Source organism: Cyclopterus lumpus, chromosome 10, assembly GCF_009769545.1.
Source record: "Cyclopterus lumpus isolate fCycLum1 chromosome 10, fCycLum1.pri, whole genome shotgun sequence".
NCBI lineage: Eukaryota > Metazoa > Chordata > Actinopteri > Perciformes > Cyclopteridae > Cyclopterus > Cyclopterus lumpus.
In genome coordinates this window covers 14,074,170-14,101,762 of record NC_046975.1, presented here as the reverse complement: position 1 = coordinate 14,101,762, position 27,593 = coordinate 14,074,170, and the positions used below count along the sequence as shown (strand labels likewise).

General features: G+C 40.2%; 1 protein-coding gene across 1 annotated transcript; it reads right to left on the bottom strand.

Moving 5' to 3' along the window:
- Positions 1 to 4,021: 4,021 nt before the first annotated feature.
- Positions 4,022 to 25,946, bottom strand: klhl4 (kelch-like family member 4). Its single transcript, XM_034544003.1, is given in 16 exon segments — positions 4,022 to 5,831; positions 6,160 to 6,331; positions 7,459 to 7,671; positions 8,656 to 8,818; positions 11,861 to 12,085; positions 12,174 to 12,360; positions 13,256 to 13,468; positions 15,812 to 15,826; positions 15,828 to 15,851; positions 15,853 to 15,935; positions 15,938 to 15,959; positions 15,962 to 16,011; positions 16,327 to 16,452; positions 17,551 to 17,662; positions 17,665 to 17,731; positions 24,861 to 25,946. Coding segments are annotated over 16 exon segments (2,193 nt in total). The 5' UTR covers positions 25,322 to 25,946; the 3' UTR covers positions 4,022 to 5,771.
- Positions 25,947 to 27,593: the final 1,647 nt, after the last annotated feature.

The following is a 27,593-nucleotide window of genomic DNA, read 5'->3' as shown; positions in this document are numbered from 1 at the left end:
TTAGACAGTGAGTTGGACAAGAGAAACTTTACCATCATGGCGTGTCATTCAGTAAACAAACAACACATCTCATTGAAAGCATTGGACTGTAGGTGATCTTCTGGTTTTGAGGCCCCTCATTATCCCATTTGATGTCAAAACATCATTTGATACTGAACTTTCAAAAGTCTGCTTTTAGCTCTGTGTTTCTTTCAAAGGGGAAAAAGCTGCTGTGAAAAAGCTTACTGTCAGTATTAGACATGTAAAATAAGAAAAAGACAAGTGTTGTTACCAAATTAAAGTGTGGTCCCTGTGAAAGTTGAGGCCCATTAAAATGATAGATTGCATGGCGTGTGCAAGGGGACGCTTTACACCCACAAAACAGTCTAATTGCATGCATTCCTGTAAGAAGCCCACAAATGTTGAATCTAGATGCTCAGGCGTATTGGCAGCAAGCTGCTAGACAGCAGATGACTAGCTTCAAACGAGTAGCGAGGGGGAGGGATGTAAAATCTTGACAAACAGTGAGAGCCAGTGTCCACATCATCTCTCGCCCCTGACAGGCTTCCCCATGCATGAATTCAAAGCTGGTAAAACCACGGCTGGATTCATTTTGATCTGACATCCATCATGTAGATCAGTGTTGTGGTTTCACTGTACTGTGTCCACGATAAGAAGTTTTGGCAATCGGACCATGGCATCTGTTAAAGCCAGTCAAGCGAAACTGGGACCAATTTGGCTCTTTTGTCACAAGTTATTGTTTGCTTTTGGCTTTAAGCACTTTTCTTTCTTATTAGAATAGTCCCACAAGTACCCAAACTATTCCTGAATGTGATTGCACTGTATGTCTAAATTGAAAATGTTAATTTAAAAGCATATATACGAAGCCAATCATATTCATTCTTGATCATTTTTGAGGTTGCAATTTATGGTGGCCGTTGTATCAGATTGTCTGATTCTGTTATGTGTTCTGCTTTTCTTTCTTCCTATCGCTGCAGTTTCTTTGCCCCGAAGAGGGTTTGCAAATTGGAAAATTGGGTGGGACTGCAGATTTTGTTCTCATTTTATTTGTCTGAAGGAACCAGCAAAAAAATCCTTGCAGCTAGTTGCCGGAGGTTTTGTGTACTAGTTTAAAACCATTAATAAATAAACGACATGACTCTGCAATATTGATGATGATGATGATGATGATGATGATGATGATGATGATGATGATGATGATATAAGGTAGAGGCTAGACACATGTCTAAAGAGTCGGGAGCACGAAACAAAAGAAACGCTCTTCTCTAATTCTCCTAATTCTGTCAGTGATATTTAACCATGCAGTGATTTCATTAATGGCATTGTCTGGATCGGCTTAAAATACAAGTCTCATAGCTGAGTTATAGAATTACAGATAAACTATTCGCAGTTTTCCTGCACCAGCTTGCATGGCTCAAGCATGGCGGCACGTGTGTGGAAGGCGTTAGGCAGATGGGAAATGTCTGATATCTCTCACTCAACATAATGAGACGGGAATGCGCTTCACCAATCTTAGTGCCCGTCTGATGGCAAGAGACACGGTGCCCACTCATACGGGAGGAATCTTTCCCCTCTTCAAAGATAATGAGATGACAATGTATTCAACTATCATTAGATAGAGACAGGGTTTGGGGGTGGGGGGGCACATTCTACAGCACTTGTCTGCAGCCTTTGATCAGACGAGTAAAGCAACTGTCATTCTTTGTATCAGTGCTGGACTCGTGAAAGTGCAGCCAACTACTTTATCGCTGGAACTGAAACACTGTAGCTCCTCAAGGAAGTGATTTCTCAAGCGAACCCGGATTGTTAGCCGAACAGGAACACACGTCGGTATGGTTACTGTCCTGCTGCCCGCGTGATATGTTTAATATTCGTCACTCTCTGAATTTAGTTGCTTGAAGAAAAAAAACACACACTTGCAGTGTAACATTACCATCACCTATGAAGAGAGGACACAACATTTTGTCTGACATGGCAATCCATTGCAAAAAAAAGTTGCCCTGTTAAAGGGCTTATTTAAGCAGGCTTGACGAGACAATCTTACTCTAAGTTGACAGTTTGTTGTGGCCCTTGTAGAGGGATCCAGCTTGTCTTTTGTCCCCGTGGTGAAGATTATCCCTCGCATGCTGTTTTTTTTAATTCTCAGTCTTTCATACAATTCAGTGTTTTGACAAATAAACCACCAAAATCCATTTTTTACAGGCTTTCTTCAGTGAGCATTAGGCCAGCTGATCTGCGTTGACATTTCAGACTGTAATTTGACAGCAAACTATTATGCAGCGTTATCATTTATTTGGCAGAAGAAGATGTGTTGGCTGGAATCCCAAAATCTGTGCCTGTAACATCTTTGCTATGCAATGATTTGTAATTGATTTAAACTTGTAACCTTTATTTAGTATATATTATGGAAGAAAGCAACCTGGTTTGGTATATATCAAAACCAATCAATATGGTATATATGGTAATATCAATATGGTACATTGTTTGCAATTTACACTGTGCTGTTGCGTCTTTCTCTCATCGCTTCTCATCTCTGTTCACTGTCACACAAAGAAAGGATAATAAATATAATATGAGGGAGAGCTGTTTCCTCCCTCAAAAAAAAAGACAAAAAACTAGGCGCAGAGCTCAAAAATAGAACAATCATTTGTCACAGAATTATGAGAGATTGTTCAAACTTTCGTGACGCCAAAATGTCAAAACTGACAATCATCTTTCAAGTCGGGCCTTCCTCGTAGGTTCTGTGCTTCCCTTAAATCTCAGCAAGACGCTCATTTGAAAGTAAAAGAAGGAGACGCCTTAACATCCAATTTCCCAACATTTCATCATCGTGTCTCAATAATTATGCAGGGTTATTAGCTCAAGTATTTGTCCTTGGCATTCTTAATGCCGGTTGACATTTATTATGAACAGTAATGGCATTAGAGATCTTTGATTTGCCGTTTGCGGTGGTAAGTGTGGTTTGGTGTGTTCTCTGCAGTGCAACAGCTCCCTCTCTTGATAATTTATGATATGATTACATCATCATGGAGGAGCATGCTGTATTAAAGTGTGGGATACTGGTGAAATACAGTATATACGACAACTCAAAACTGCTCAAATTAACTAAGCTGAGGTCTCACCAACATAACCAAAATGGATAAATGCAAATCTAAATACTTGTATTACTAAATTCCTGCATGACAATGAGTTGACAATGTAAATTTATTCTGTTCCCACTTCCGGTGTTATTTTGTACTGCGCTGTACTGAATGCACAATATCCACATCTCAATCACCATTATTAACCCATTATCTTAAATCATCTGTTTATCTTTGTCTCTATCTCCTCTTTTGTAATGTGACTGGGTTTAAAAGGGGTTTAACACTTTTCTTTCTGGTGTGATTTAAAAACAAAACAAAAACCCAGAAGGAAACTGTTTTAATATAGATTAACATATTTCTTGGGATTCAATTTAAAGAAGAAATTAAGATTGTCTTTAAGTGATATGTCTTATTATATTTAGGTAATGTTAAATACCTAAAAGTGTAAAGAGTGAAGTCAGTGCTGCTCCACCTTACTTGAATTGTATTATTTAGTCAAACTACTCTTGTGAGTAGTGTAACCTTTACCATTGGTAAGTTGTATGGTAACATAAAGCACTTTTCCTTTGGCCCTTTCATCCAGATGAGGCTTGGATACCTTATGGCTTTGTTGTATGCACGTATCATGTGACATTGAGTTGCTCCAGTGTTTAGATCACGCTGTGTTTTTAAACTGTGGTTAAACTATATAGATATAGAGTTTAAGATTGGGCAATACTTATTTGTATCACTATTCATGGCTTTGGCTCATGTTTCCACAGCCATTAAACTAAGCTTTTGAATTAATAGGACAGATATAAAGTGAGATATGTATGTAAATTATATGTGCTAGGTTGTTCAGTAATATTATACTCTGAACAGGTGAACTTAAGGGGAAAGCAATTATCATTTATTGATCTCCATTATACGATCTGACAGGGGCAGATAAACAGAAACAGAGAGTTAGAGAAGGAGATTAATCTTCACACAATCCAACATAAAAATAAATATGCCTCAAATAAAAAAGATAATGGGTGAGTAATATGTTGTATATTCTGAAAATAACTACAACTCTTCACGTGACCACATAAGCCAGTTTTTTGTACACATCAAAATCATACCAAACAAGAGAGAGAAGGTTGGGGGGACCTTGAAACTATTTTGAGGGTAAACAATGAAAAAACAAAGGCAAGCAAAGACAGTTGGTCCTCAGTCTGTCGAGTGATATCTGCAAACATGCGCTTGATTTAAAAAGTCACTGCAGCAATAAGAAGAACACTGAGGTTAATGACGACTTCAAAGAGGTTTCCAAATCTGTTTAGTTAACTCAAAGCAGAACAAGAGAAATCAAAACCCGGCAACTGAGGGACCACATTCAGCTCTACACATGGATTTGAACATGCAGAGATGACTGAAGTCATTTTATTTATAGTTTTGCATGCTGTACAAAATTAAGATAAAAACTAACATTTGGCCCCAAAAACATGTTATAATTACAATTACAAATTGTTGTAATTGTGATAAAGTTAGTAATGTTTCAACTGGTTTGGGCAGAACAACCAACTATGAACCTAAAAATTGTAACCAAAGTCACATTAGTGAAGTTCTGTTGAAATCAAGTTTCTCGAATGTTGCACATGCGACTCAGAATGCTGGTTTGGGTGACCCGAGTGTCGCTGCTGTGTTAATCTAATGGTAGTGTTGTGAATGTTAAGATCATCTACATGACCCAAAAGGCATCCTATCCTAGAACATACAGAACAGACAGTGATGTTGATATATATTATTGTATAAATCAAATAAAACATTCGCTCAGTCAGCATGCACAGAAATAAAGACAAAATAAAAATAATAACTGTAGTCACCAGGGTGCACTGGTTTAGGCATGATTCTAGCAACACAAATATAGTTTTGGGAAAGTTCACAAAAATCTACAGCAATATGAAATATCAATATGATATATTTTTTGTAATTCACAATTTTGTAAAACTTTCATATAATGTGCAACACGACTTCTAAAACAAGCAAATTACTTTGGTGTTCCGTAGCTACAGGCTCAATAAAAAAAGAAAGTGTCCAAATATATTATTCGCCACAAAGTTGGATTTCTTTCCTGTACTTCAAACTCACGTTCACAATGGTCTTCTTCCCTAAAGTGTACGAATATTGTAAGACCACCCACTAAGAAAAGACACAGGAACAAGGTTACATGTATGTATCGTAATAACTTTCATTTGAGTGTCTATAAAGTGAAATATAAACCCCAAAATATACTGTACTGTATGTGATGACACTGATAAGAAAAGTCTCTGTATAGATGTAAACTAACCTGCAGGCTTATTTGCTCGAAATGTTGCTTTTACATTTAATCTTACAGACATACACAGAACGTTTTCAAAAAACTAGTATAACAAAAGCGGTACAACAAAAGGCTCGGCACTTGCTACAGCTCAGCCAAGTCTATGAAAATTCTTGATCGGTTAAGAATGTGGAGAATGTGCAGTGCAAGTCCTCCCCAGTGGGAAGGCATGTCCACTAATGATAGAAACAATGGCTTATGGGCAAGGCTCTGTCTGTGTCTCCTTCGGAAAAAAAATATGGAAAGCCGAGTTAAAGACGAAAAAAGAAAACATGACTCCCGAAGGATGCGTCCTTGATCCGTTGTTTTGTTTGTCCGCTCTTCTTCGCCGCTGTCGTGAGACAAAGCGCTCAAGGCAATTTCACCACCACCACGCAGGCGCCTGCCCTGCCAATGTTGAGAGGGACCTCCTGCAGGATGACAGAGGGGTTAACGTGCAGCCTCCCATCTGAGGCTCTCTTCAAAAAGAATCCCATTGTACTTCATGCAGATAAGAGGGTTACAGAGGCAAGATTGAAAAAACATAGCAAGCAATAAAATATTGATAGGATTGGGTGAGTTCAGCAGATTTATCCTCCCAAAGGGTGTTAACCCTGATGTTAAAACCAGTTTTTGGCAAAAACAAGCTACAATTCCATTAAACAGTTTAACCATTACGAATGTCAAAAGTTCCCCTTTTTTATTTATATCTAAAAACGATAATAGTCACTCTGATCAATTATTGGTCGATGTGATTACCTCAGTCCACTCATTGTTCTGCGCATCGTAGGACTCGACAGTGTTCAGATATGACTGACCATCGTATCCACCCACAGCATAAAGCCGGTCCCCCAGCAGGCAAACACCCACTGCGTCCCGGGGAACACTGAGGGAGGACACAGTGGTCCATGTGTCCGTCTTTGGGTCATACCTGTAATACAATAGTTGGACTGTTCACGGATTATGGATTTTATGTTTAGAATACATTTTAATCAACATGAATCTCGAGAGGACAGCCGTGTCCCATCTCAACTTAATGAGACACCCTGATGTCTCCCCTCTTTAATCACAGATGTCTGCATGGTATCTTCTTTCAGCACACAGAGAGCCAGATTGAAACTAAAAGCAAAAATTTGTTCCTGGCCGGCAGCTGGCGGCTCCTGGATCCGCTGAGAGCCGGACTCGAGAGGGAAGGAAGATGTGGTTGATTTATTTGTTTCACCATGTTGACCGCTAAGATGAGGACAATGAAGACACACTTTATGATTTTCTTTCAGTGATTTCTGGATAATGAAGTCATTTAAATGTTCATAAATTTAGTCATGTGGTCATGTTATGTTTACGCTGCCTCATGCGGTTTTAAAAAAGCAAATAAGTTTACGGTGTGTAAAATACTTCAAAAAATAATCATTTGAAAACTGAAATAGTCTCTGATATTGGAGACTGCTCCATTATTATAATTGACTATGAAATGCTAAATATAAATGATTCAACATTTTTTTGTGAGTAAAATCATTGTTTTAAAGATCAGATCGGGGAGACTGTGGGTCAGTGGTTAGCATGTCCGTCTTTCAGTCAGGGGGTTGGCAGCTCAATCCCCGGCCTAGTCGATGTGTCCTTGAGCAAGACACTTAACCCTTCATAACTTTTATTATCACTTTATTTCTGTCTCATTGACTAAATGCTGAAGGATAATTACTATTATTTGATAACAAAAAGTTAATGGATGTTAAAATAAAACGTAACATTGTGAAAAAAAACATAAAGCCAGAAGGTATTCTGAGCAGTGAATTATTACTTGAGATGCTCTACTGGGAGTCACATCAGATTCAGATTCAGGACATGACGGCCACCAGATGGTGCCAGATACTATGAAATAATAAACATCTGTGGAAACTATGATCTCTTCAATTAAGTATTGTGGTACAATGCAGACATGTCTCCAAATGCAGGAACAGGGTGGGGAACATGAGTTTGTCTCCCTTTTGTTGTTACGGCCTCGTCTCCACCTTATGAAGCATTGTGTGTGGTTTATCCAGAGAAGAGGCTTTTACCGACCTTTCAACACAATCGGAGAGTCTAGAACAGTGGTTGGATGCTGGGGCATCGTGGCCGCCTACAGCATACAGGAAGTTGTTGTACGTGGCCACACCCACTCCTCCTCGCCTCTTGGCCATGGGAGTACACATGCTCCACTTGTTGGTGTGCGGATCGAAGCACTCCATTGACCTCAGACATGAGCTGCCGTCTCGACCGCCTACTGCAAACAGTCTAAGAAAAGAAACAAAATGGGTTAAAAATCTCTGACATCATACAGTGCTAGTGGGCCTGGAGGGAGCAGCTCACACCAGTTATGGTTGTAAACAATTATGATAGAACAGAGACAATGTGACAGAGTTTGAAGATACAGCAGTGAGCAGTGGATAGCATTTCTAAAAGGCCCTTACCTTGTGAGCGTTCTCTCTCAGAAAAATCACATTGGTGTTTTAAATGCTTGTAGCTCACAGGCCCGACAGAAAGTAGTTACAAGGGAAACAGTTTCCTTGTTGTCTATTTTTGACCTAGATGCCGAAATAACTTTTGACTTTAACACTGAATCGTGGAAGTAGCCAAGCAGCAAGCTTGTTCTTCCTTCGGCACACAAACATATTTAAATGAGGCTGAAAGCCAGTCTGTTTTTTGCTTAATTTACTACCAAATAGTGGTATTAGGCATTTAATACATACAAATATACAAAGTGTCTTGCTTTTATAGAGTCTAAATTGCCCTGAATAAATTACCACACTGATCAGAACAGCCTTTGCCTTGAGCTGCTGACTACAGCAGCCACCGTGTAGTTTATCTCACACAGACCACAACGGTTGATTCTGCATTCAAGGAGCATAACATTGTAAAACTATTACTGCACCAATGCTGCACATCAGCTTTTCCGGACTTGTGCACTGTGAGTTAACTGTGTTATTGCATGCTCTATTCCAAGTTGCATATTACATTATTTCTGTTTTGTAACAGATGGGCTGATGCCCAACAATGCAAAGACTTGTTGTACTGAAAGGCCATTTTAACACTGTGATATTCAACTCTTCTACATTGTTTGTTTTAGTGTAAACTGCCTGTATCTGCCTCCTCCGTCTCTAGCCAGTGTCCTCAACCTCAGGCTCCATGTTATTTCAAAGTAGCAAAAGGGCAACAATATATTTTGCCTCAACTTCTAAAAATGATAGTGTCAATAAGTCTGTAGATAAAGCAACTTACTTTCCATTGAGTGCTGTGACTCCCATGGTGCTCCGTGGTGTCGACATACTGGCCACATAGTTCCACTGTCTGGCCTGCGGGTCCCAGCGCTCCACTGTGTTGAGGTAGCTCCAGCCGTCGTGGCCTCCCACAGCATACATTGGGCCCTCCAGCACAGCAATACCTACACAAATGGAAACCAGAGATTTAGGTGGGAGTTATTGGCAGTAATTATTGGCCATCGTATTTAGATAGGCAGCATGTCCTCTTCACAGAGTCCGCTGTGTTGCACTGCCCTGTTTCTCCAGAAGCCCAGAACAGACACACCAAACACTCTGGCTATAAGATGGTCTTTTGCGTTTTAGGTCACCTGACGGCAGCCGTAGTTCTCCAATGCTTTGAAAGGGAGGAGGTGAGCGGGGAGGTATTTATCTGGATGCAATCTGCAAACACACGGCTAGATTCCACCAAATCTGCATTTGGGTCCTTCCTGCCTGTTCAGCTCCCTGCACAGTGACATTAGTCCCTGTGCTTCATACTTGTGTATTATTTTTATGTATTTGTTTAAGTGGATCATGAACCATCAAGGAAACTGAATGACATTTCCAAATCAAACCCTTGTTTTCTTGAAACAGTTCTTAGAGAGAGCTGATGCAGAGGTATGTTTTTCGTGCTGGAACTGGGCAGGGTGAGTCATACAGCTGACCAAATCTATCCAGAAAACAGGAAGACTATAAAGCTGCGTTGTTTTTCCTCATTCCCAAGTCACAGAGGAAAGCAGTTTTCCCTTAGCAACATCGCAGAGGATTTTTTACCACAATGGATGCAAATATTACCACCCTTGTTTCCTTTGGTGAGAGTTTAATTATTTGGAGGACACATGAGGGCGAGATCGCATTCAGAGAACCTTGAATGACATAAACACCGTCCGATAGAAACAATTCTCGTCGTGAGACTTCTTTTTATTACCGACTGGTGGCTTTGGAGTGAAACAATATTTTTTTTCTTGTCTTCACCCCTAATGCACGCAGCAGGAAATGGTTGGGCAGGGGTGTTGATAGACACTAAGCTCAAATATATTCAGACTCAAAATATGCACGCCACAGCAGCAAGAGATATTTTCTCCAGGAAAGATCAAAGACAACAGCGGTAATCTGTACAGTGTGATCTCCTGGGCTGGCTGATTCCTCCGACCACACTGGGTGAGCGAGCTGAACGCTTTGACAAGATCTCCCGGTTCTGTTACTCAGACCTGTTTCAACAGTGAATCAAAATGCTTCTGATATGAGATTTATTGGGCAGGGAAGGGTAAGGAAGAGCAGGGCCAGCACCACCTGCCGAGCTTTGATAGGGGAATGGGAAAATATCAAAGGTATACCTCAAAAAGAAATGTATGATTTTTTTCTTCCCATCACTTTAGCTGTTACCCTCCTGAGCATGAATCCTGCGGTGTTTGGTGTTTCATCCCACCAGCTAGCCTGAGCTAGAACCTCAAACCTTGAAATTGTTGTTAGAATGTGTTTTCACGCATCCACTGACATCGTGTTAATACAAGGTACAAGGAATGTATGGTGTTTCCCATTAATTACCGAGGCCGTGGCAGCCCGACAAAGTCTCAGTTGTCCTGCCACCACATTTTTATAATTAATCAAAAATATTCTGTCCGTCTGGCCCTCTCTTGGCGCATTTCCTCCACAGCGATGTGCAGCGGCCGGCTCTATTTTAGCTCAAAAAGTCAAAGTAGCTCTTTCCGGATCAGCTTTAAAGCACCCCTCGTCTGGACTTCGCTGCTTCTGGGGACCGTGAACTCGATGCTCGCTGTGTCCTCTCTCCCTGCGGCGTGTTGACCAGGGCGAACTGCCTTAAGTTCACAATCTGACGCCTGTCTCATTCACCATGTTTAGGGAGTGTGACTTTCGTGCTGTCATCACATTCATATTCATACAACCAATGTGTTTATGATGCAATTATTTACTAGAGCACAGATTAAATAATACTCTGGCAAAGTCCTGTGTTTAAAAGGTTACTTTAAAAAGCATATATCATTAGTTATAATTGTTTATGTATTAATGTGTTCATCACTTTAATGTTGCAGCTGGTAGAAGCGGAGCTCAATTGAACTACTTTTTACGATTCATAATTTAAAGTTGGTTTATAATTTTTATTTTAGAATCTGAAAAGTAGCCTAAATAATACACGAAAGTGAAGTTGAAAGTATATTTCCCTCTGAGATGAAGTGGACTAGAAAAACAAAGTTACATAACATTCAAATACTCAAGTAAAGCACAAGTACCTCAAACTGTACTTAAGTACAGTACTTGAGTAGCCTAATTGGGATTAGTTACATTTGACCATTTCTAGAAAAAAAAGCACAAGATTGTTGCCTTTAACTTTAAAATGTACATAACTTTCTTCCAGGGGAGCCTGCCTCCCAGAACCCTCATGAGGGTCTGAGGTCCACCGGTCATAGTCTCACAAAATCCTGAGAGAAACACTAATTTACTAAAACAAATATCAAATATGAACAGAGATACTATGAGATTGAGAAGTTTTGAAGTAGTTTTCTTGATGACATGTGAAAAACAATTAGGCACTGATTCATCTTTAATTTGATTAATCAGTCTTTTATCAAGAAGAAACACTAAATATCCACTGGTTTCTCAAATGAGATGATGAGTGAAACCTCCTATCTGAAAGATTCACTTTTGAGAATACAAAAAAAAACTTTCTTGCTGAATGATATTTGTTAAGGATACCCAATGCATAATAAAAAATACAAAAAAATACAAAAAGAATAATACACAAAGTGCAGATAGGAGGATCACCTCACTTTTCCTGGATCAATTGGCAGATAGGAGTTTTTGCATTTTGGCCATCGATATGATAGTAAACAAGATATCTTTGGGTTTTAGAAAGAAAAAAAATTGTAACACTATATAGACACTATTATTATTCAGTTAATTGTGAAAATGATTGGGAGACTAGCTAATTGTAAGTTGCAGCCCACCTGACATTTGTCATTCGAGAATGTCCACATTTCTTTGTAAATGAAAGAAATGTTGAGTTTAAAAAGTGTTTCGATAATATGGAATGGAAAAATCAAAGCATTGTTTTTATGTCAGTAATTATTATATTATCGACATGGTATCGTGTTACAAGAAAAAGTGCGTAACCTTCTTTTTCGTCAAATAAGTGGAGCTGCATTGGCCTCACGAGACACACTCACCAAGGCCATGTCTGTGTGTAGACATGGGAGGCATGGTCGACCACACTTTATTGATCGGATTATAGCACTCCACCATGTTGGATGTCTTGAGTCCATCCCTCCCTCCGACCACATACAGCTTGTTGTCTATTACGGCGACACCAAACTGCAGCCGGCGTCCGTTCATGGCTCCAACCTGGACCCAAGTGTTAGTCCGCAGGTCGTACTTCTCTACAGTGGTGGAGCCTAAAGCCACAGACGCACAAAGTGTTACAATTGAATTATACTGTCTTGCAGTTAATTAATAACCTGTGTATATGCGTGTGGGCCAAACCTTTGGTAGCATCCATCCCTCCTACAGCATAAAGTGCGCCCACAGTGGACTTTCTAGGTTTGGTTCTTGGGCTCTGAAACATGGGACGTCTCTCAGGCAGAAGATGGTACTTCATGGCCTCCATCAGCAGCTTTTGGCATTCCAGATCATCGGAGAACATCTTGTTGTTTTCCAGATCGGCAAGGAGCTGCATTTCAAGAGATCACTTTAATAGGCTGCATTGTAAGAAATAATGTATTCAAGATATTATGTGTAGAAAGACCTTTAAAGACATATAATTAAATGGCTGTTAATCTAAAGCCAAGTTAGTCTCATGTAGAATTATACTTAAATGTAAGCTGTAAATGAGAAGGTGCTCAGAGATATTCTCATACTTTAGATCTGCCTGATCTGGATATGTTATGTAATGTAGGTAGACATCACACAGTTGTAAATACAGCATTCATAAAACATGAGTTGCAGTGCAGTATTTTAAACAATAATAATTCAAACATAAGCAAGCATAGTCTGACAATGATATAAAAGTAATTTGCATCTGTCATGCTTTCAGTTTGATTTAACGCTCATATGGGAGATTGTTTTTCTTCAGCATAAACAAAGTGATTATTGACAATGCAGTAGTTCATCGCCTTTCAGTGCTCAATTGAAAGACTGAGGTTGAACTAGATGGTTCTCTTGCAGTAAATGTCTGGTACTTATGCTGAAACTATATGCTTATGTTGTTGATTCATTGATTGGATCGTCTTTCAAGCTAAAATGCTAAATATTCCTTGTCATCGCTAAGACTCCAGTAATGGCTGCTTTCCTTTTGCTTTTATGGTAGTACATTTATTATATTTTAATTTAAAACTATTACTAAGACAAAGGCATTTAAATATTTAATTTTAGGCTCTGAAAAGTTATTATGGAATTTCTTTTTACCATAATACGTCTGAAAACCTGTAAAAAATATTTGAAAAAAACATTTAAGAAAAAAAAAAAGGTGCATTTTATGTCCAGAATCTTAACTAGGCAAAAGCGCAGGATATGATCCTGATCATACTGTTTTCTTACCATCTCTACCCCTTCACCCACTATCTCACCTGTGGAGGAAGAAGAGGCAGGCGGATGAAGGCGAGAAGCACCCCAAGGTCCTGTTGTCGGTGCTGGACATCGTGCCGCACCCACATCATCAAAGCCTTGAAGATGGTCTCCTCATCGGGGACATTGATCTCATCGCTGGAGAGCAACTTAACAATCTCAGCCGTGGGGAGCAACATGAACTCCTGGTTCTGAATGACCTCCAGGAAGTGTTCCTGGAACGCAGAGGAGACGGGTAGGAGGCAGATAATCATCAGTCATTAGCCGAGGAGTACGCTTGGTGCAGCGTTGCGTGTGTGTGTGGTTGTGTTTCTACACCTATGAGGATGGCACAAGGAGGTAAAGAAAAAGGAGTGCGAATAGATAGAGAATGCCAATTTAGAGGTCTTCATTGACAATGTAGGATATAACTAATGGTAAAAAATACTCTCTCACACATTTTGAATGAACAGATGAAATGGTTTCACTTAACATGCATGAAACAGCAGGCTACAAATCAATCTGGCATAAAGCATCTCTCTTGCTTCTGATTTGACACCATTAAACTAATATAAAATGCCTAATGAGGAACAGAAAAGCACTGCACACCAACAATACCATCACACCAATACAGTGTCCAGCTCTATGTTCTTGTGGAAGCATTTCACTATTACCTTTCTTAAGATTGATCTTCCATTTACTGGCCAGAAGCCCAGGTGATATTACAGCGCTTGCATGGCTACCTCTTGAAGGACATTGTCTCTGGGCTGTTCCATTAGAAACAAGGTGGTATAAAACACCCTCTGGCCTCTACAGTCAATTATATTCAACATTAAAACACACAAAAGACATACGGAGCACTCCTTGGTGATAATCACGCCCTGAATACTTCATCAAATAGACCGCTGAGCATTAATTATTAACTGCTTTAAATAACTGGATTGGATTGCTCAACAATTAGAAAAACAAGGAGGCTATTGATCATCAAACTTGCCACAAATTACAAGTCTCTGTCCAATCTATTATGAGTGTGAGTTTTTCAGAGCTTGACACAGGCATCCTTAATGAAATGAGGGACATCTATTGATCTGTTGTGGTAACACTGATGGAGAATTGCCATCCAAATCTTTGATGTTGCTTTAGGCCAATTATTTGTTAATTACACAAGAAAATTGAAAGCTCAACTGAGTTTGGTTCATAAGCATTTAAAAGGATGGGTTTTTTAGATGCTGGCAAAACTCATTGGTGGGTAAACTGCTTGGAAAACAAGATCAGCAGGAGAGGATACTAATTGATTTAACTGCTGCAAAAGAGTAATTGCATAATAACAGTGTTTCTGAGGAGGAGGAACACTGACGTTTAATGGGAGTGAAGCTGAGAGAATTACTTTTTAAGAACATGTTGATTACCATGTATTTGGAGAGGCTGGCAAAGACAGAGTGCTATGTTTTGCCATTTCTGATTGATACTGTAACTAAAATATAGTTGTATTTCTGTAAAGAATGCTGTCATCCCAAACAAGAAAACAATACATCTTTTTCATCTACTGCAACAAAAGAGGGCAACATAAAGGAAAAGGATGTGGGGGCGGATCTCAGGCCTTGCTCAAACAGGGGAAAACAAGCTTATCAAAACAACAACTTGCTCCACTCACAAACCAGAGGATGGACTTCGTGGAAGCCCACAGCTCTCGCTGCTCATTACTGGAGTGATTGAACCAGGAAGTTGAACCTCTTGTGCAGTTTGATGATTAGATTAGGCCTACTGGCCCTGGATGGATCTACGTAAACAGACTAAGCAGATGTTCTTCTCGGAGATAAAGTCTGCCTCATGCTGTCACTCCTGGCATGACCAAACAAGACGTTATCGCACAAATGTGTGCATGAATCTTAATCGAATGCAAATATTTCTTCCAGAAATATATAGAAGGCCACATTTTCACATGTCTGGCAGTGCACTAATCAATGTGAAGCAACGTGGTATCTCGTACTGACAGCCACAAAACCAAATTAGATAAAGTGAGAGCATGAAACTATTCAATTTCTATTCAAATGAGGACGTCACCATTTCTTGCTGAATTAGATAATATAAATAACCAAGACACCGACATTTCACACCTTTTACAGGTTATTGAAATTAAATAGCCTCAAAACAGAGGACAGCCATACATCTTTCAATGTATAATGTAGGGTATACTAAGTGTGTGTGCGTGTGCGTGTTGTGCGTGTGTGTGTGTGTGTGTGTGTGCGTGTGTGTGTGTGTGTGTGTGTGTGCATGCATAGTATACTGCATTCACCAAAACATTGGTTATTAAACATGTTATATTAAAAATACACATCAGATGTGCACTGAAAAAATGCAGCAGAGTACATTTGATTCACTGGGCTGCCTTTCAGTACATATAGTGTTAATTAGACAACATTTTAAAATACTCTTGTTACTGTGTCATTAACACAGCTCCCCTTGTGTATTCATGCAATGGAAGAGTCACTTGAGAGTGTGATCCCTTCTTCCAAAGTGAATTAATTTAGCCCACCCCGACCATGTAAATTGTGGTATAGCTCCAATCGCCCTCCTACCATGGTGTAGTTATGAGGCCACATTGAGCAGGTCCACGCAGGCCTTGGGCGTCTGCAAAGGAGCGTATTCCCAGGCCATTGGAAGGATGCAGCTGTTTCATCAGGAAGTTACAGCAAACCTGATGACTTGTGAAAGCTGGAGGAGGGCAAGCACGCCGCCAATAAACTCTCAATGGTCTCCTCTTTCAGCTCAAGGACGCCTGCAATGTCAGGACAACCCAAAACATATTTTTGTCACAACTGGAGCTGAAGAATTATTGCAATCGAACAAACTGGATAATCATCATTCCATAATTTGATCCTATTATAAAATGTGATTTACTGTGGATATGGATTTTCCCAACAGCGCTTCTCAAAGGGATTTGTGTTGCAGAATAAAGCAACGGGCATGTTTAAGTGTTGCCCAGTGAGTCAGCCCAGTGATGTATTGCCTTATTGATTCATTTTAATTATGCTGGTTTCAGAAATCTCTAAACTACTTACAAGAGCTAGTGAATATCTTTACGAGCACTCACCGGTGTAGGCGAAATGAACCAGGGATCTGAGGGCCTCTGGATCGACTCCCTCCATCTTGATCTCCTCCTGCTTTGCCTCTCTCACGTCGCTGGTGAACATAGCAGCAAAAGTAGTCCGACACGGCACTCAGGGACCAGTCTGCCATCAAGAAAACACAGTGAATTAATGCTCTTGTACCACACATGAGTTTGCATGTCTACGCAAAGTCTATATGCTCATTATTTCGAGTGTTTAGTGAATAAATCCTTAGTCTGTGTCTCCCTCAATGTAGTTTTGCATCATAATAACAAAGAGCCTATCTTCACAGTATATTGTATCACATTGTACTATCGGTGTAATAATTTAAATGGTATTGTTTCTAACAGAAGCTTTTTACACCAATCTAGGTACAGTTCCCACACATTCGTTATCATTCCACTTTGTCAGTGTATGATAAATTAAATTACCCCATGTTGCGAAGAGCTACACTGGTCGGGAACTTGTACTTGTGTGCGATCATTTGTCTAGCTGACACAACCCGGGGTTTGATTCATGTTGGAAAGGAGAGATCATATGGTGACAACAAGGATTTGAGATTGAGTGACACAGTCACAACAGTCTAGTCCCTTATTTACATAATTCTCAGATGTATATACTTATTATCCTGTGTCTCGTTAATTTTTTTCACACCGTCCCTGATTTACTTGGTTGTGTTCTATGAACAAATAGAAAGCCACATTGAAACAGGCCGTCAAAGAGCTTGTGACTGGTTGAACTAACAAATATGCTGGCAGGCAGACATAAACAAGCACGCTCTGCATTCAGGAGATTTCATGTCATGCCATTAAGCCGAGGGCTGGATGCCCAAATATTGACACCACCAGGTATTGGATCACTGTGCTCTTCCTCGTTGAAAATGTAATGTGGAAATGAGGAAGGGCAGAGGTGTAATTAGATAACAGCAATGTGCATTATTTACAGTAGTTGCAAACCAGTGAAGATGGAGTTCGCATATCTTTTTCTGTCACCTGAAAATCAGAACAATCTTGCTTTACATTTCAACGATATTTGATTATTCCTCAGATGCATTGCGACTGACAACAATGTATTTAATAAGTGAACTGTGGTCTTGACCAGAGCCTGAAACACTTGCATCGATAACTTAATGAAGGGAATCTGGATGAGCTTCTGTATCTCTTAAATCAAACCAATGCAGGTGTAATTAATGGAATCAAGGAGGACACAAATACCAACCTGTGAGGCGGGTATCTTATGATCCCCTGCTATCAAGAGGACATCACACAGCTGCTTGTGCTGGAGGTAAGTCTCCATCTTCCGGAAAGTCTGTTCCGCATGGATTTGTGGCCTGGAAAAAATTCATCAGAGGAGTTGGTGTTCATTCTGGAGAAGGTGCTCAGAGCCAACCTGTAGAGGAGAGGAGAGATGTATAGACAAAAGCAATAGACTCGGTCTGTGTGTCTGCAGCATCTTTGCATTCTGTACATCTGAACATTTGGCTATTGTACTAGGAGCCGTGTGACCTTGGAGCTGTGTGACCTTGAGCTGTGTGACCTTGGAGCCGTGTGAGCCTTGGAACATTGCATGAAGTCTTCTCTCAATAACCAGTGAAGGTTTCGTCATTGTTTGTTTTTGGATTATTGACATGTGTAAGAAAAAGTGAACTGTAACAAATAACTTTCCTCATGGCAACTTCACAGAATGCAGACAAAAAACAACAACAACAACAACAACAACATTATACCTTCAGGTTAAATGAACAGACATTGTATTGAGCGGAAACTAATTATTTAAGCCAATTAATAGATTTTTCCCACTGTACCTCTCCCTGTCTACTATCATAAGTATACAAAAAAAAAATGTAAATGCTGTACACAGCGAGATAAAAAACAAATGATTTGGACACAAAAGAGCTTATTCGGACACATGGCACTCCTGAATCCTTTATTCCTGCGGTGTATCTGCATCTTTTCTGCCAGCTCTACGCTGAAATTAAAACTGTCATGGACTAAATCCGTACGTAAGTCGATAACTAAGTGATGCAGTCTAAGTGGACAAGCAAGCACCACAATCTATGCAACAGCTTTCCAGACAGAATTTCCCCATGTCTGTATGTGTGTATGTCTTTGTGTCTTTTCTGCATCTGCATAATCTGTGTGCGCATGTGGGTTTTCCAAAGACAGGGACTTAACAAGTGAACAAGCCTGTTCCTTGCAGAATTTGTGGTGAGGCTGAGTCCCTGTCCCCATGGGCTGCTAGATTACATGTTGTTCTACAGGCACACAAGTAATCCCTCAGACTCGTGGCAAATAATGCAGTCCAAACTATCTTGTGCCCTTCACAGAGAAAGTCCACTCATTGACATTTAGGGATGTTTGTTACGCTACATAAACAGACCCAAGCCTCCTCTCAGCGGGAATTTGCTGTCATCTCACGGTCCTGCGGCTGTGTAAAGACTGATTGTGCTCAAGAAAAAAAAAGTCACAGCTATTTAAGTCAACACTTTATGTCCCCACTCATTACCAGACATACGATATATAAGAGCTGCATAAACTGGTAAAGTTACAGATTTGTCAATACAAAGGAACAGAAAACCTGTAATGCTTGGCAGCATACTACTGGCACATAGCAAGATTGATAACACAGGAGGGGGTCTTATCGATGTCCTGATTAAACACTAGTGAAAAGTTTTTAGCAGAGTGTCTGACTTTCTCCTTTTAGATTACCAAAACAACAACATTTTCCTTCTGGGAATTGTTTATTTCGCCTCTAGTCACTGCAGTATCCTATAGTCTAATCTTTATGGGGAGACTTTATGCTAATGTGAGAGTAATTTATTGCCCTGTCACGATTATTCCCCACTGACTCTGGAGTCTTGGAGAGGAACACCAAACAAGACTGAATAAGCAATACGGCCGTAAAACTGAGATGCATTGCCTTTGTATTGGCTCCAAGGCATGCTGTAAGGATTTTTCATGCCTACCAATCTCTCCGACACTAATTGCTTTGGTATCACATTCTAGGGAGCAGTAAATTTCTCTGTGGGGTATATTTCGCTTATAGTAGAGGCTTGGATCATCAGAAGTATAGCCCAATTTTATTGAGGCACTAAAGCCCCAGAACACCTTGCTCCAGAGAAACTGCTGTCGGGACATTGCTGTACATTGCATATTACTAAGCAATTTAAAGAGTCACAGACTCTAACAAGCTATATATTTCTTTTTTGGCTCTTCAAACTATTTCAATGAACTTACTTGCATTCCTAGAACAATGAGAAGGTAAAATGAAAGAAAACAATCCCCCTTATCGTACAATACACATGACGTTTACTTCAGTGAGCAAAGTCTTTTTATTTTTTTCTCTCAACCGCCTTGGAGAAGAAATACCACCACCTCTCACCCTGTCAACAGCAGTAATTCAGAGATTCCCAAAGATATCACAACACAATGGGAATAATTGCTAACAAGCTGTTCAGGCAAAGCAGAAACTGTGTGGTTATGAGCCTGTTTCAGGGCTGGGCTATGGAATCTCCATATGCTATATTTTGAGCACAAGATTCAGTGCTGATACAAAAAGAAGACAATCATTGACAATAATACAGAGGAGTTATTTTGAATATTAACATGTCCAATGTAATATCCCTTCCGCCCGCTGTAATCAGTCTGACTTGTCATTGTGATGAAACTGCCTTCCTAAGTGAATGGTCGGATAATTCAAGATGTGCTTTCGTCAGCCAGGATTAGCCCCTAGCTATAAAGGTTATGAGTCAGACATGTTGCTGAGAATCTCAGTCTTATTCCAACTAGTGTCAACTCATCCCTCTACAAATGGGAAAGTCGTGCCTGCCTGGGCCAAATGGGAAATGTCTCTTTCAAAATGGATTATAACAGCCATTTGCCCCAGAAGGCTGCTGAGTAGCTTGAGTTGGGTTGAGAATCCAACAACTCCTCCGAAGCCTCGTGCAGCATGTGCCAAGTCTATTCCATGAGATCTTTATGCCGCTGTGGTTTGACAGTTGGTATTGCTGTCATTCCGCTTTGTCTAGAGAGAAATATACACACTGACTGTAATAACTTGATCCCAGCAGTGAGGCTGGGATGATAACTCTGTGCAGAAATAGATTTTCCTTTCTGCTCTTTACTCTCACCGAGGCTTTGCAGCAGACATTCTTCTACTGATACCATTGTTATACTGGACATCCTTAATGTTGATAATGATGGATGAAATAGAGCCGCATACCACAACCATGTCTTTTGAAATCTGCTCTGAATGTGGCCAGCAAGTTCTCTATGTTAGAGAGTGCAGTGAAAACTTGTCACATTCAGAAATGAAAAATTGCTTCCTTATAGCTTTTCCAAAACCGTGCACCTTGTAAAGAAGAAGTGATAGTGTAGTCATGTCAGCAGAATGTCTACGAACAGCTAATGAACATCTCAGGTGGCATACCAATTCCTGTTTTGAATATTAAGAAACTGCATCTAGATGAGAAATCATGCACAGGAAAATTTAAAAAACAGCAGTTAAAATATCTGTTTGTTTAATAATGAAAATCTCCATAACTGACTTGCGCACTTAAGTGAAATATCTGCTTGAAGCCACTGAGGAATAATGTACAGGAGATGAATGAATTGCAAAATATCAATTCCTGTTCATACGCACAGCATATTAATACTGGAACTGCCTTGAAAATATGAGTTACATTTGAATGGTATTGACATGGTAAATCTTAATTCCATATTGCGATTTTTGGTCCTTGTCCATAGATTAACTGTGATTACAATACTGAGTGTGTGTGTGTGTGTGTGTGTGTGTGTGTGTTTGTGTGATAGTGCCCTGTAGGGAAAGATGTGCAGATCTTAGCAGAATGCTCGTCACTGCCTTGCTGATGGCAGGTCAACTCGCAGAGTGTATGACACTGTCATCCTTGTTGGATTGCCTGTAATTTCTCAGCATCTAATTTTACTGGGTAAACAAATTATTCCACATAATTAAAGCAGTGGGTCCTGGGTTGTACATGGTCTACTGTGTATATTAGATTTGTATAGATCCAGATCTTTAGATCCTTTGTGCATTTGCAATTTAGCTTGGTGGGCTTAAACCTTTAGATTCTAACCTATAACATAAAATATGTATGTTAATTGGTGATACCCTAAAACAGGGCGAATTAGTTAAATTAGTGTAGTTCATCATGTCAGCTTGATTACAGTTGTCCATGACTCCGTGATTATTTTTCAGTGCAAATTACAGAGTGCCTCAGAAACTGTTGAAGGAAGTCATGGCCCCTACTAATAGTGTCCATGTAAAAATCATAGAAAGCTGTGTCAGGGATTATTTCCTTTTAATTAGGTCCATTTGGGGAGAAAAATTACTGATCCGCAAATTGAACAGAAATGATGAATGTGTCCAGCATATAATGCTGCTGTATCTCGGTTCACTGCCTCCTGCAAAAGCATAAGAAGAGGCTACGAAAGCTCAGAGGTGGCCTTGTTGCGTACAGAATGCTGATGTGGCGGAGTTAAAGAATGCTCACAATCAATCATTTGAGAAATACGAAATCTTTTACACCTCTGAGGATGTTATTTTGAGATTATAACAGATATACTGTATTTTGCAATTTACAGGCTCTTAAAGACACCTCCGCTGGAAGTGTCACAACCAGACCAAGACCCTATGAGCCTTGTGGTGTTATGAGACATCCAGCAAATATCTGAATTACTGCTGTTGACAGGGTGAGAGGTGGTGGTATTTCTTCTCCAAGGCGGTTGAGAGGGAATTGAGATATCATTCAAACTAACAGCCCGCTGACTCAAGCCTCTGTTAGTGTTCATGTGGGAGGTCAGGGTTTCCATTCCATTCAGGTTAATGCCTGTCATATATTCTCTGCCAATGATGGGGAAAGGTTATTTGGATGAGAGTCATGAGGACACAACAAATATATAGTACACAGATTACTATAGGGCGTTAGGAGCAAAGGTTGAAAACAAGGTGGTATTATATTATTATTTTACTACGTTTGATTTAACAACTCTAACTCTAATGAGAATAATTATACCGGCATAGTCCACAACATAAATGTGTCACTGACTTTTTTATTTATCTTCAGTAATCTATGGCATTCAGGCAGATTTGTAGAATGTGCTACAAAACCTAATTAGCTGCATTAAATACAAAAAGAAAACTGTTTCATTAGCTCAATGTTAATGTTTCCAAGAACATTCATGCCACATAAATACCCGTGAACCAATGAGAACATTTTGATTTATCTTTAAGCATGTTAACATTTAACATAATTTAAGCAGAATTCTAAATATATGCTCACATTGCATATTGCAAGTCAGGAGTAGCTGTTTTCATTGACTTATTTTACAACTACAGAAGAACGACTAAAACGTTTGTACTTTTCACAGCCAGCAGAACTAATTAAGCCTGAGGGATTGTGACAAATTATTTGTCAAGGATTTATGATGTGAGACATAATAGGGCCACCCAGCTGGTGGAGTAAATGAATGTGCATATCGCAGTGACATCCACACATCTGCATAGCCGCCAAAGAACATGCAAGCCATGATGTGTCATGCAGTCACTGGTCTACTGACTACTGTACAGATGCAGCACGTCCCAGGAACTAATCCTTCACAGATATAGAGTGACTACATATCCATTATCATAAACTTGATTGGAAAAGTGACACCATGCCACAGACAAAATATATTTATCTCAAGCCAAACTCATTTCTGCAGGCTTGCTATTTAAGCCGATGCAAGATGAGAGAGAAGAGGTGCAGACATTGAGATACATTTATTTACATACATAAAAAGTGTCAATATTCTTTGAGATATACTGATATTTAGAAGAATGGGTGATTTAATGTCTTTGTACATTGTTAACAGTTTGGGTTGAAAACAAATCACTATCACAACAACCAAGTACAGCTGAACCAAAGATATCATGTACTTGTAGGCAGTATATATATGTAGATATCATAATACCAGAGCAAGACCATTTAATATTTCACTATCATTGTCAAAATATAATGGGTATAAGTTTACATGGCCAACATGAAGTCAAGGTCCCTCTTGAGAGTCGGAGAGTTACACATTTTAACTGGGAGGCACATCTTTTATGCATGTACTTTTTTACATACAGGGATCCCAAAACATGAACATCTGCCAATTATACCAACACGAAGAGCAGAACGTTGAGCTGATTCCAAATCTGGATCTTAACTCAGAATAATTCATGTTCTGTTCAGGGAACTCGACAGTCCACTGCCCGTGGAATTCATTTAATCCACATTGACAAATTTTTGGCTGCAGACAGAGAGTGTGTATTTAGAATTACCTGTCTCATCACGGTGAGCTTTATAAAACAAAGGGACGGGTTCACTTCCATTGTTCATTTCATCACCAGGTGCATGGAACAAAAGCACGCAGGAATGCTTAAGAACAAATCACCTTAGAATGTCACAGACAAGATAAAAGGGAGACTTGGTCCTTTCATCCTTCATGTGAGGTGCTTTTAGTGTTCTGCTAGACAGCACACACACAAACACACACACAGACACACACAAACACACACATACACACACACACATACATACACACATATATCTAACCTGTTAACTTCCTGGAAGAAGATGTAGCATTACAGGGAAGGTGGGGGAAAAAAAACAACCTGGAAATGCAGGTGGTGGGATTTATAGCTAGAAAAACATGTATGACCCCAAGAGTTTGGCAACAGGGTTTTTTGAAAAGAAGTAGAAAATAAATTAAATAGCATGTGCTAGCCTCTAGCTATGATAGCTTTTGACTTATAAAGTGGTTGTCTTGGCAGTCTAGATAATTCATGTGATTGCACTGCTTCTTCCTCTTTTTATAGGACTAGTATGATGTAATGGCTCCTTCCCGCAATACACTTTAAACTCTATGGAAGAATGTAATAGTGTAACGTGTAAAAAATAAATACTCTGGAGGAATCAGCCAAAGTCATACAATGCATGTGATCTGGAATACAACACACACAAGGCAGCAGAGACAGCCTTGGCTTTTGGACCAATGAATAATTAAAAGGATGCTTTATTGGTTTATCCTGCCTAACATGCTGTGGACAAGGAGAGCGTTTCATCCCCAGGTGAGCCATGGTGGCTGAGCCACAGTAAACTGGAACATTACATCTGTGTAGATCATTTAAATTAAGCCTAATAGAGGATCCGGAAGTGCAGGTATTGAACTTAAAAGACTGTAGATAAATGCTTTATATACGTATGTTGAAAACTAATTTTAAGTGTAGCTGTTTTTTCTGATTACAACAGTCTTACTTTTTAAACCTGAGGTGTTGCCTCAGTCATCAGACTTGCTCAATTAGATTCATTTGATCGAGAAGCTATACTTTCACTGTGAAATGTGAGGGAACCATGTCTTCCCAAAATAGCATCCCATAGTCTGGTTTCTGCTAACTGAGCATGCATGGCAAGGTGACTGTTGCGGCACCACATATTAAATCTGTGTTTCCTAAGAATGTCTCCTAACAGTCATACCTCTCTCTTGCCTCCATCTCTGCAGGTTCCACTGTGCTGTTCTTTACATCTTCCTGGCCAGTAATGGCGTCCTCTTTCCTTGGGGTGCTGGGTGAGGAGCTGCTCTTTGAAGATTCCTGGTTGACCTGGAGACCCTGAATGGTGTTCTGCGGATGGTGCCATGATTGTTGACCTGCTCTGACATAAACAGGTGTGGGCCCTGGCGTCGGGGCCAAGATGCTGTGGACCGGGCTGTTAGTCTTCCGTAGTCCTCCAACACCTCTTTCCCGTGAGTGACTCTTCAGCCGGCCCTGGACAGCTGTTCCTCTGTGATCCAGGCCATCCTGCTGGATGTAGCCTCCCACCCCGCCACCACCACCTCCTCCACCACCAGCCGAACCTTGGGATGAATGGCTGAACCAGCGCCAGCGGAGCCTGAGGATCTGCTTCACGTCAAATTCCTTCTTCCCCGACACAGACATCCTCCTCTGGGTTGGAGACGAAGGCAATGGTACGTTGAGTCCCCAAAAACATGGAGAGCAGAGATGAGGAGCGCCTGGATTTCAGTCCTCACTTACTATAATGTGCCTCTTCTCTTCCGTTATTGTCTCACTACTATCATGTCCACCCCCTCCTCCTTCTGTTTCTCCTCCGTTGTTCTTTTAGAGGAGATGGAAAGCAGTCCTCCGCAGCTTTTGTTCCTGTGCCTGAGATTACTACCCTCCCTCCAACTCTCCCTCTCCCTCTCCCTCTCCCTCTCCCTCTCTCTCTCTCTCTCTCTCTCTCTCTCTATCTCTCTCTCTCACACACACATACACACTCTTTCCCTCCTGTGCTGCTGCTGTTTCTGTTTGCTGCTGCTGCTGTGCCGCTGGAGCCGAGTTAATGCACATGCATGATCCACACTCCCTCCCCTTCGTCTCCCCTGTTTTTCGCTTTCTCTCTCTCTCCTCTGCTTGTCTCTCTTCTGCAGACACACACACACACACACACACACACACACACACACACACACACACACACTCACACTGACAAATATACATATATACTCATGAAATAAAATAATAAAATCTCCCAAGCCCTGCCCAGTCCCCTCTGCTGCTGTTCAGTGTGGCCCTGTTAGTGTTAGTGTGTGTGTGTGTGTGTGATATAACAGGGCTCCAGGGGGAGGGGGTATCATAGAGGCAGGATGATGAGGTCACACCTTATGAAAGTAAATTACTGCTTGCTAAAGGAGGGAAAGAGGAAGACTACTTACAACACTGTACTATCAGGACTATATCTTTAGTAGGAGAGTGTAATCCATGAATGTATAGAGATACACATGTATGCTCATCTATAAACAGAAAAGCAGGATTCATTAATAACAGTCTCATAAATAACCAAAAAACATCAACACACACTCTTCAAGGCAAGAAAAATGTATCTCACACAAACATCCATCTGAGCAGTCTGCTATTCTAACATCAAACAGAATCCAATGAGGGACTGTCTCAGTGTACGTAGCCATGCAGAAAAGATATTCTCCTTCAGACAGTCACTGTCTTGAAACCCCCCTGCGATTACAAGTGAAAAACTACATACTGATGAACCCTCAAGGTCAGTAAGCTGCCTCTTCCACAGTCAGGGCTTTAGAAAACAGTCTTTTGCATTTTTAACTGGATCCTGCCTCCTGCATAAGGTTAATACTGCACCAGGTAATTGAGATACCACATCTTAACTCATACTTCAAAGACAAAGGGACAGTAGAACAGTGCACAGGGTAATTTCGAGGTGCTGATCAATGCTGACGGCATCACCAGCATATGAAGAGCATGATGGTGTGCTGTAGGGTAGTGATTCTCAACGACCGTGTCGCAACCCATCGTGGGGGTTACTGGGCTGCAAATATGTTATCTGACTAGAGCTGATCACCCCCCATTTAATGAGCAGAATGATTTATGAAAGGGGAAATTTTCTCTATGCTCACTTGAAATTAGAGATACACCAATATCAATATATATATATATCAATACCGGTTTCGATATTGGATATTGATTCAACTAGCTAGATCGGGTATCGATGACAATAGACCCATCTCGTATTAGATACAATTATTTTAATAGATAACGATTCAGTACATTCATATCTATATAATTATGTGTTACATTTAGTTTCAGAGAGTTCTGAAAGTTTAATTTGGCCTGATTCTCTGCATTACACATACAATAATTATCCCAGTCACCTCCACATGGTGAGGCATGCAGCTTATAAATTAAACACTGTTATCAATCGGAACTTGGTATCGGCATCATCGGTGCATCTCTTCTCGGGGTGAGAGGTTGAGTATGATGTGATGCCTGCACACACACTGATAATGGACGTCATAGGGAAGTCCAGTAAAGGACATCCTGTTGTGTCTGAAACATTTGCATGATTATAGAGTGGATACATTTTGTATTTTTGAATTACAAAGAATCCCATACTCCCACTACTATTTGCCAGCTAGCACATAGTCAAATAACACTATTTGATCTGGATGTTTTAATTACTTTATTTTTAACCAGTTGTCAAAGGGAGCTATGCCCAAGGGGCATATGGTAATTTAATGTACAAATGGATTGGGAACCATGAAAGATTGTGAAACACAACAAGCATTATCCTATTTGTCTAATACTGCATAACATTCGCTCTACATTGGAATAACTCAATTAATGTTAATATTCTGCTCCTGACCTCACTATTGACACTGTGTTTACATTTTTTTTAACTGCA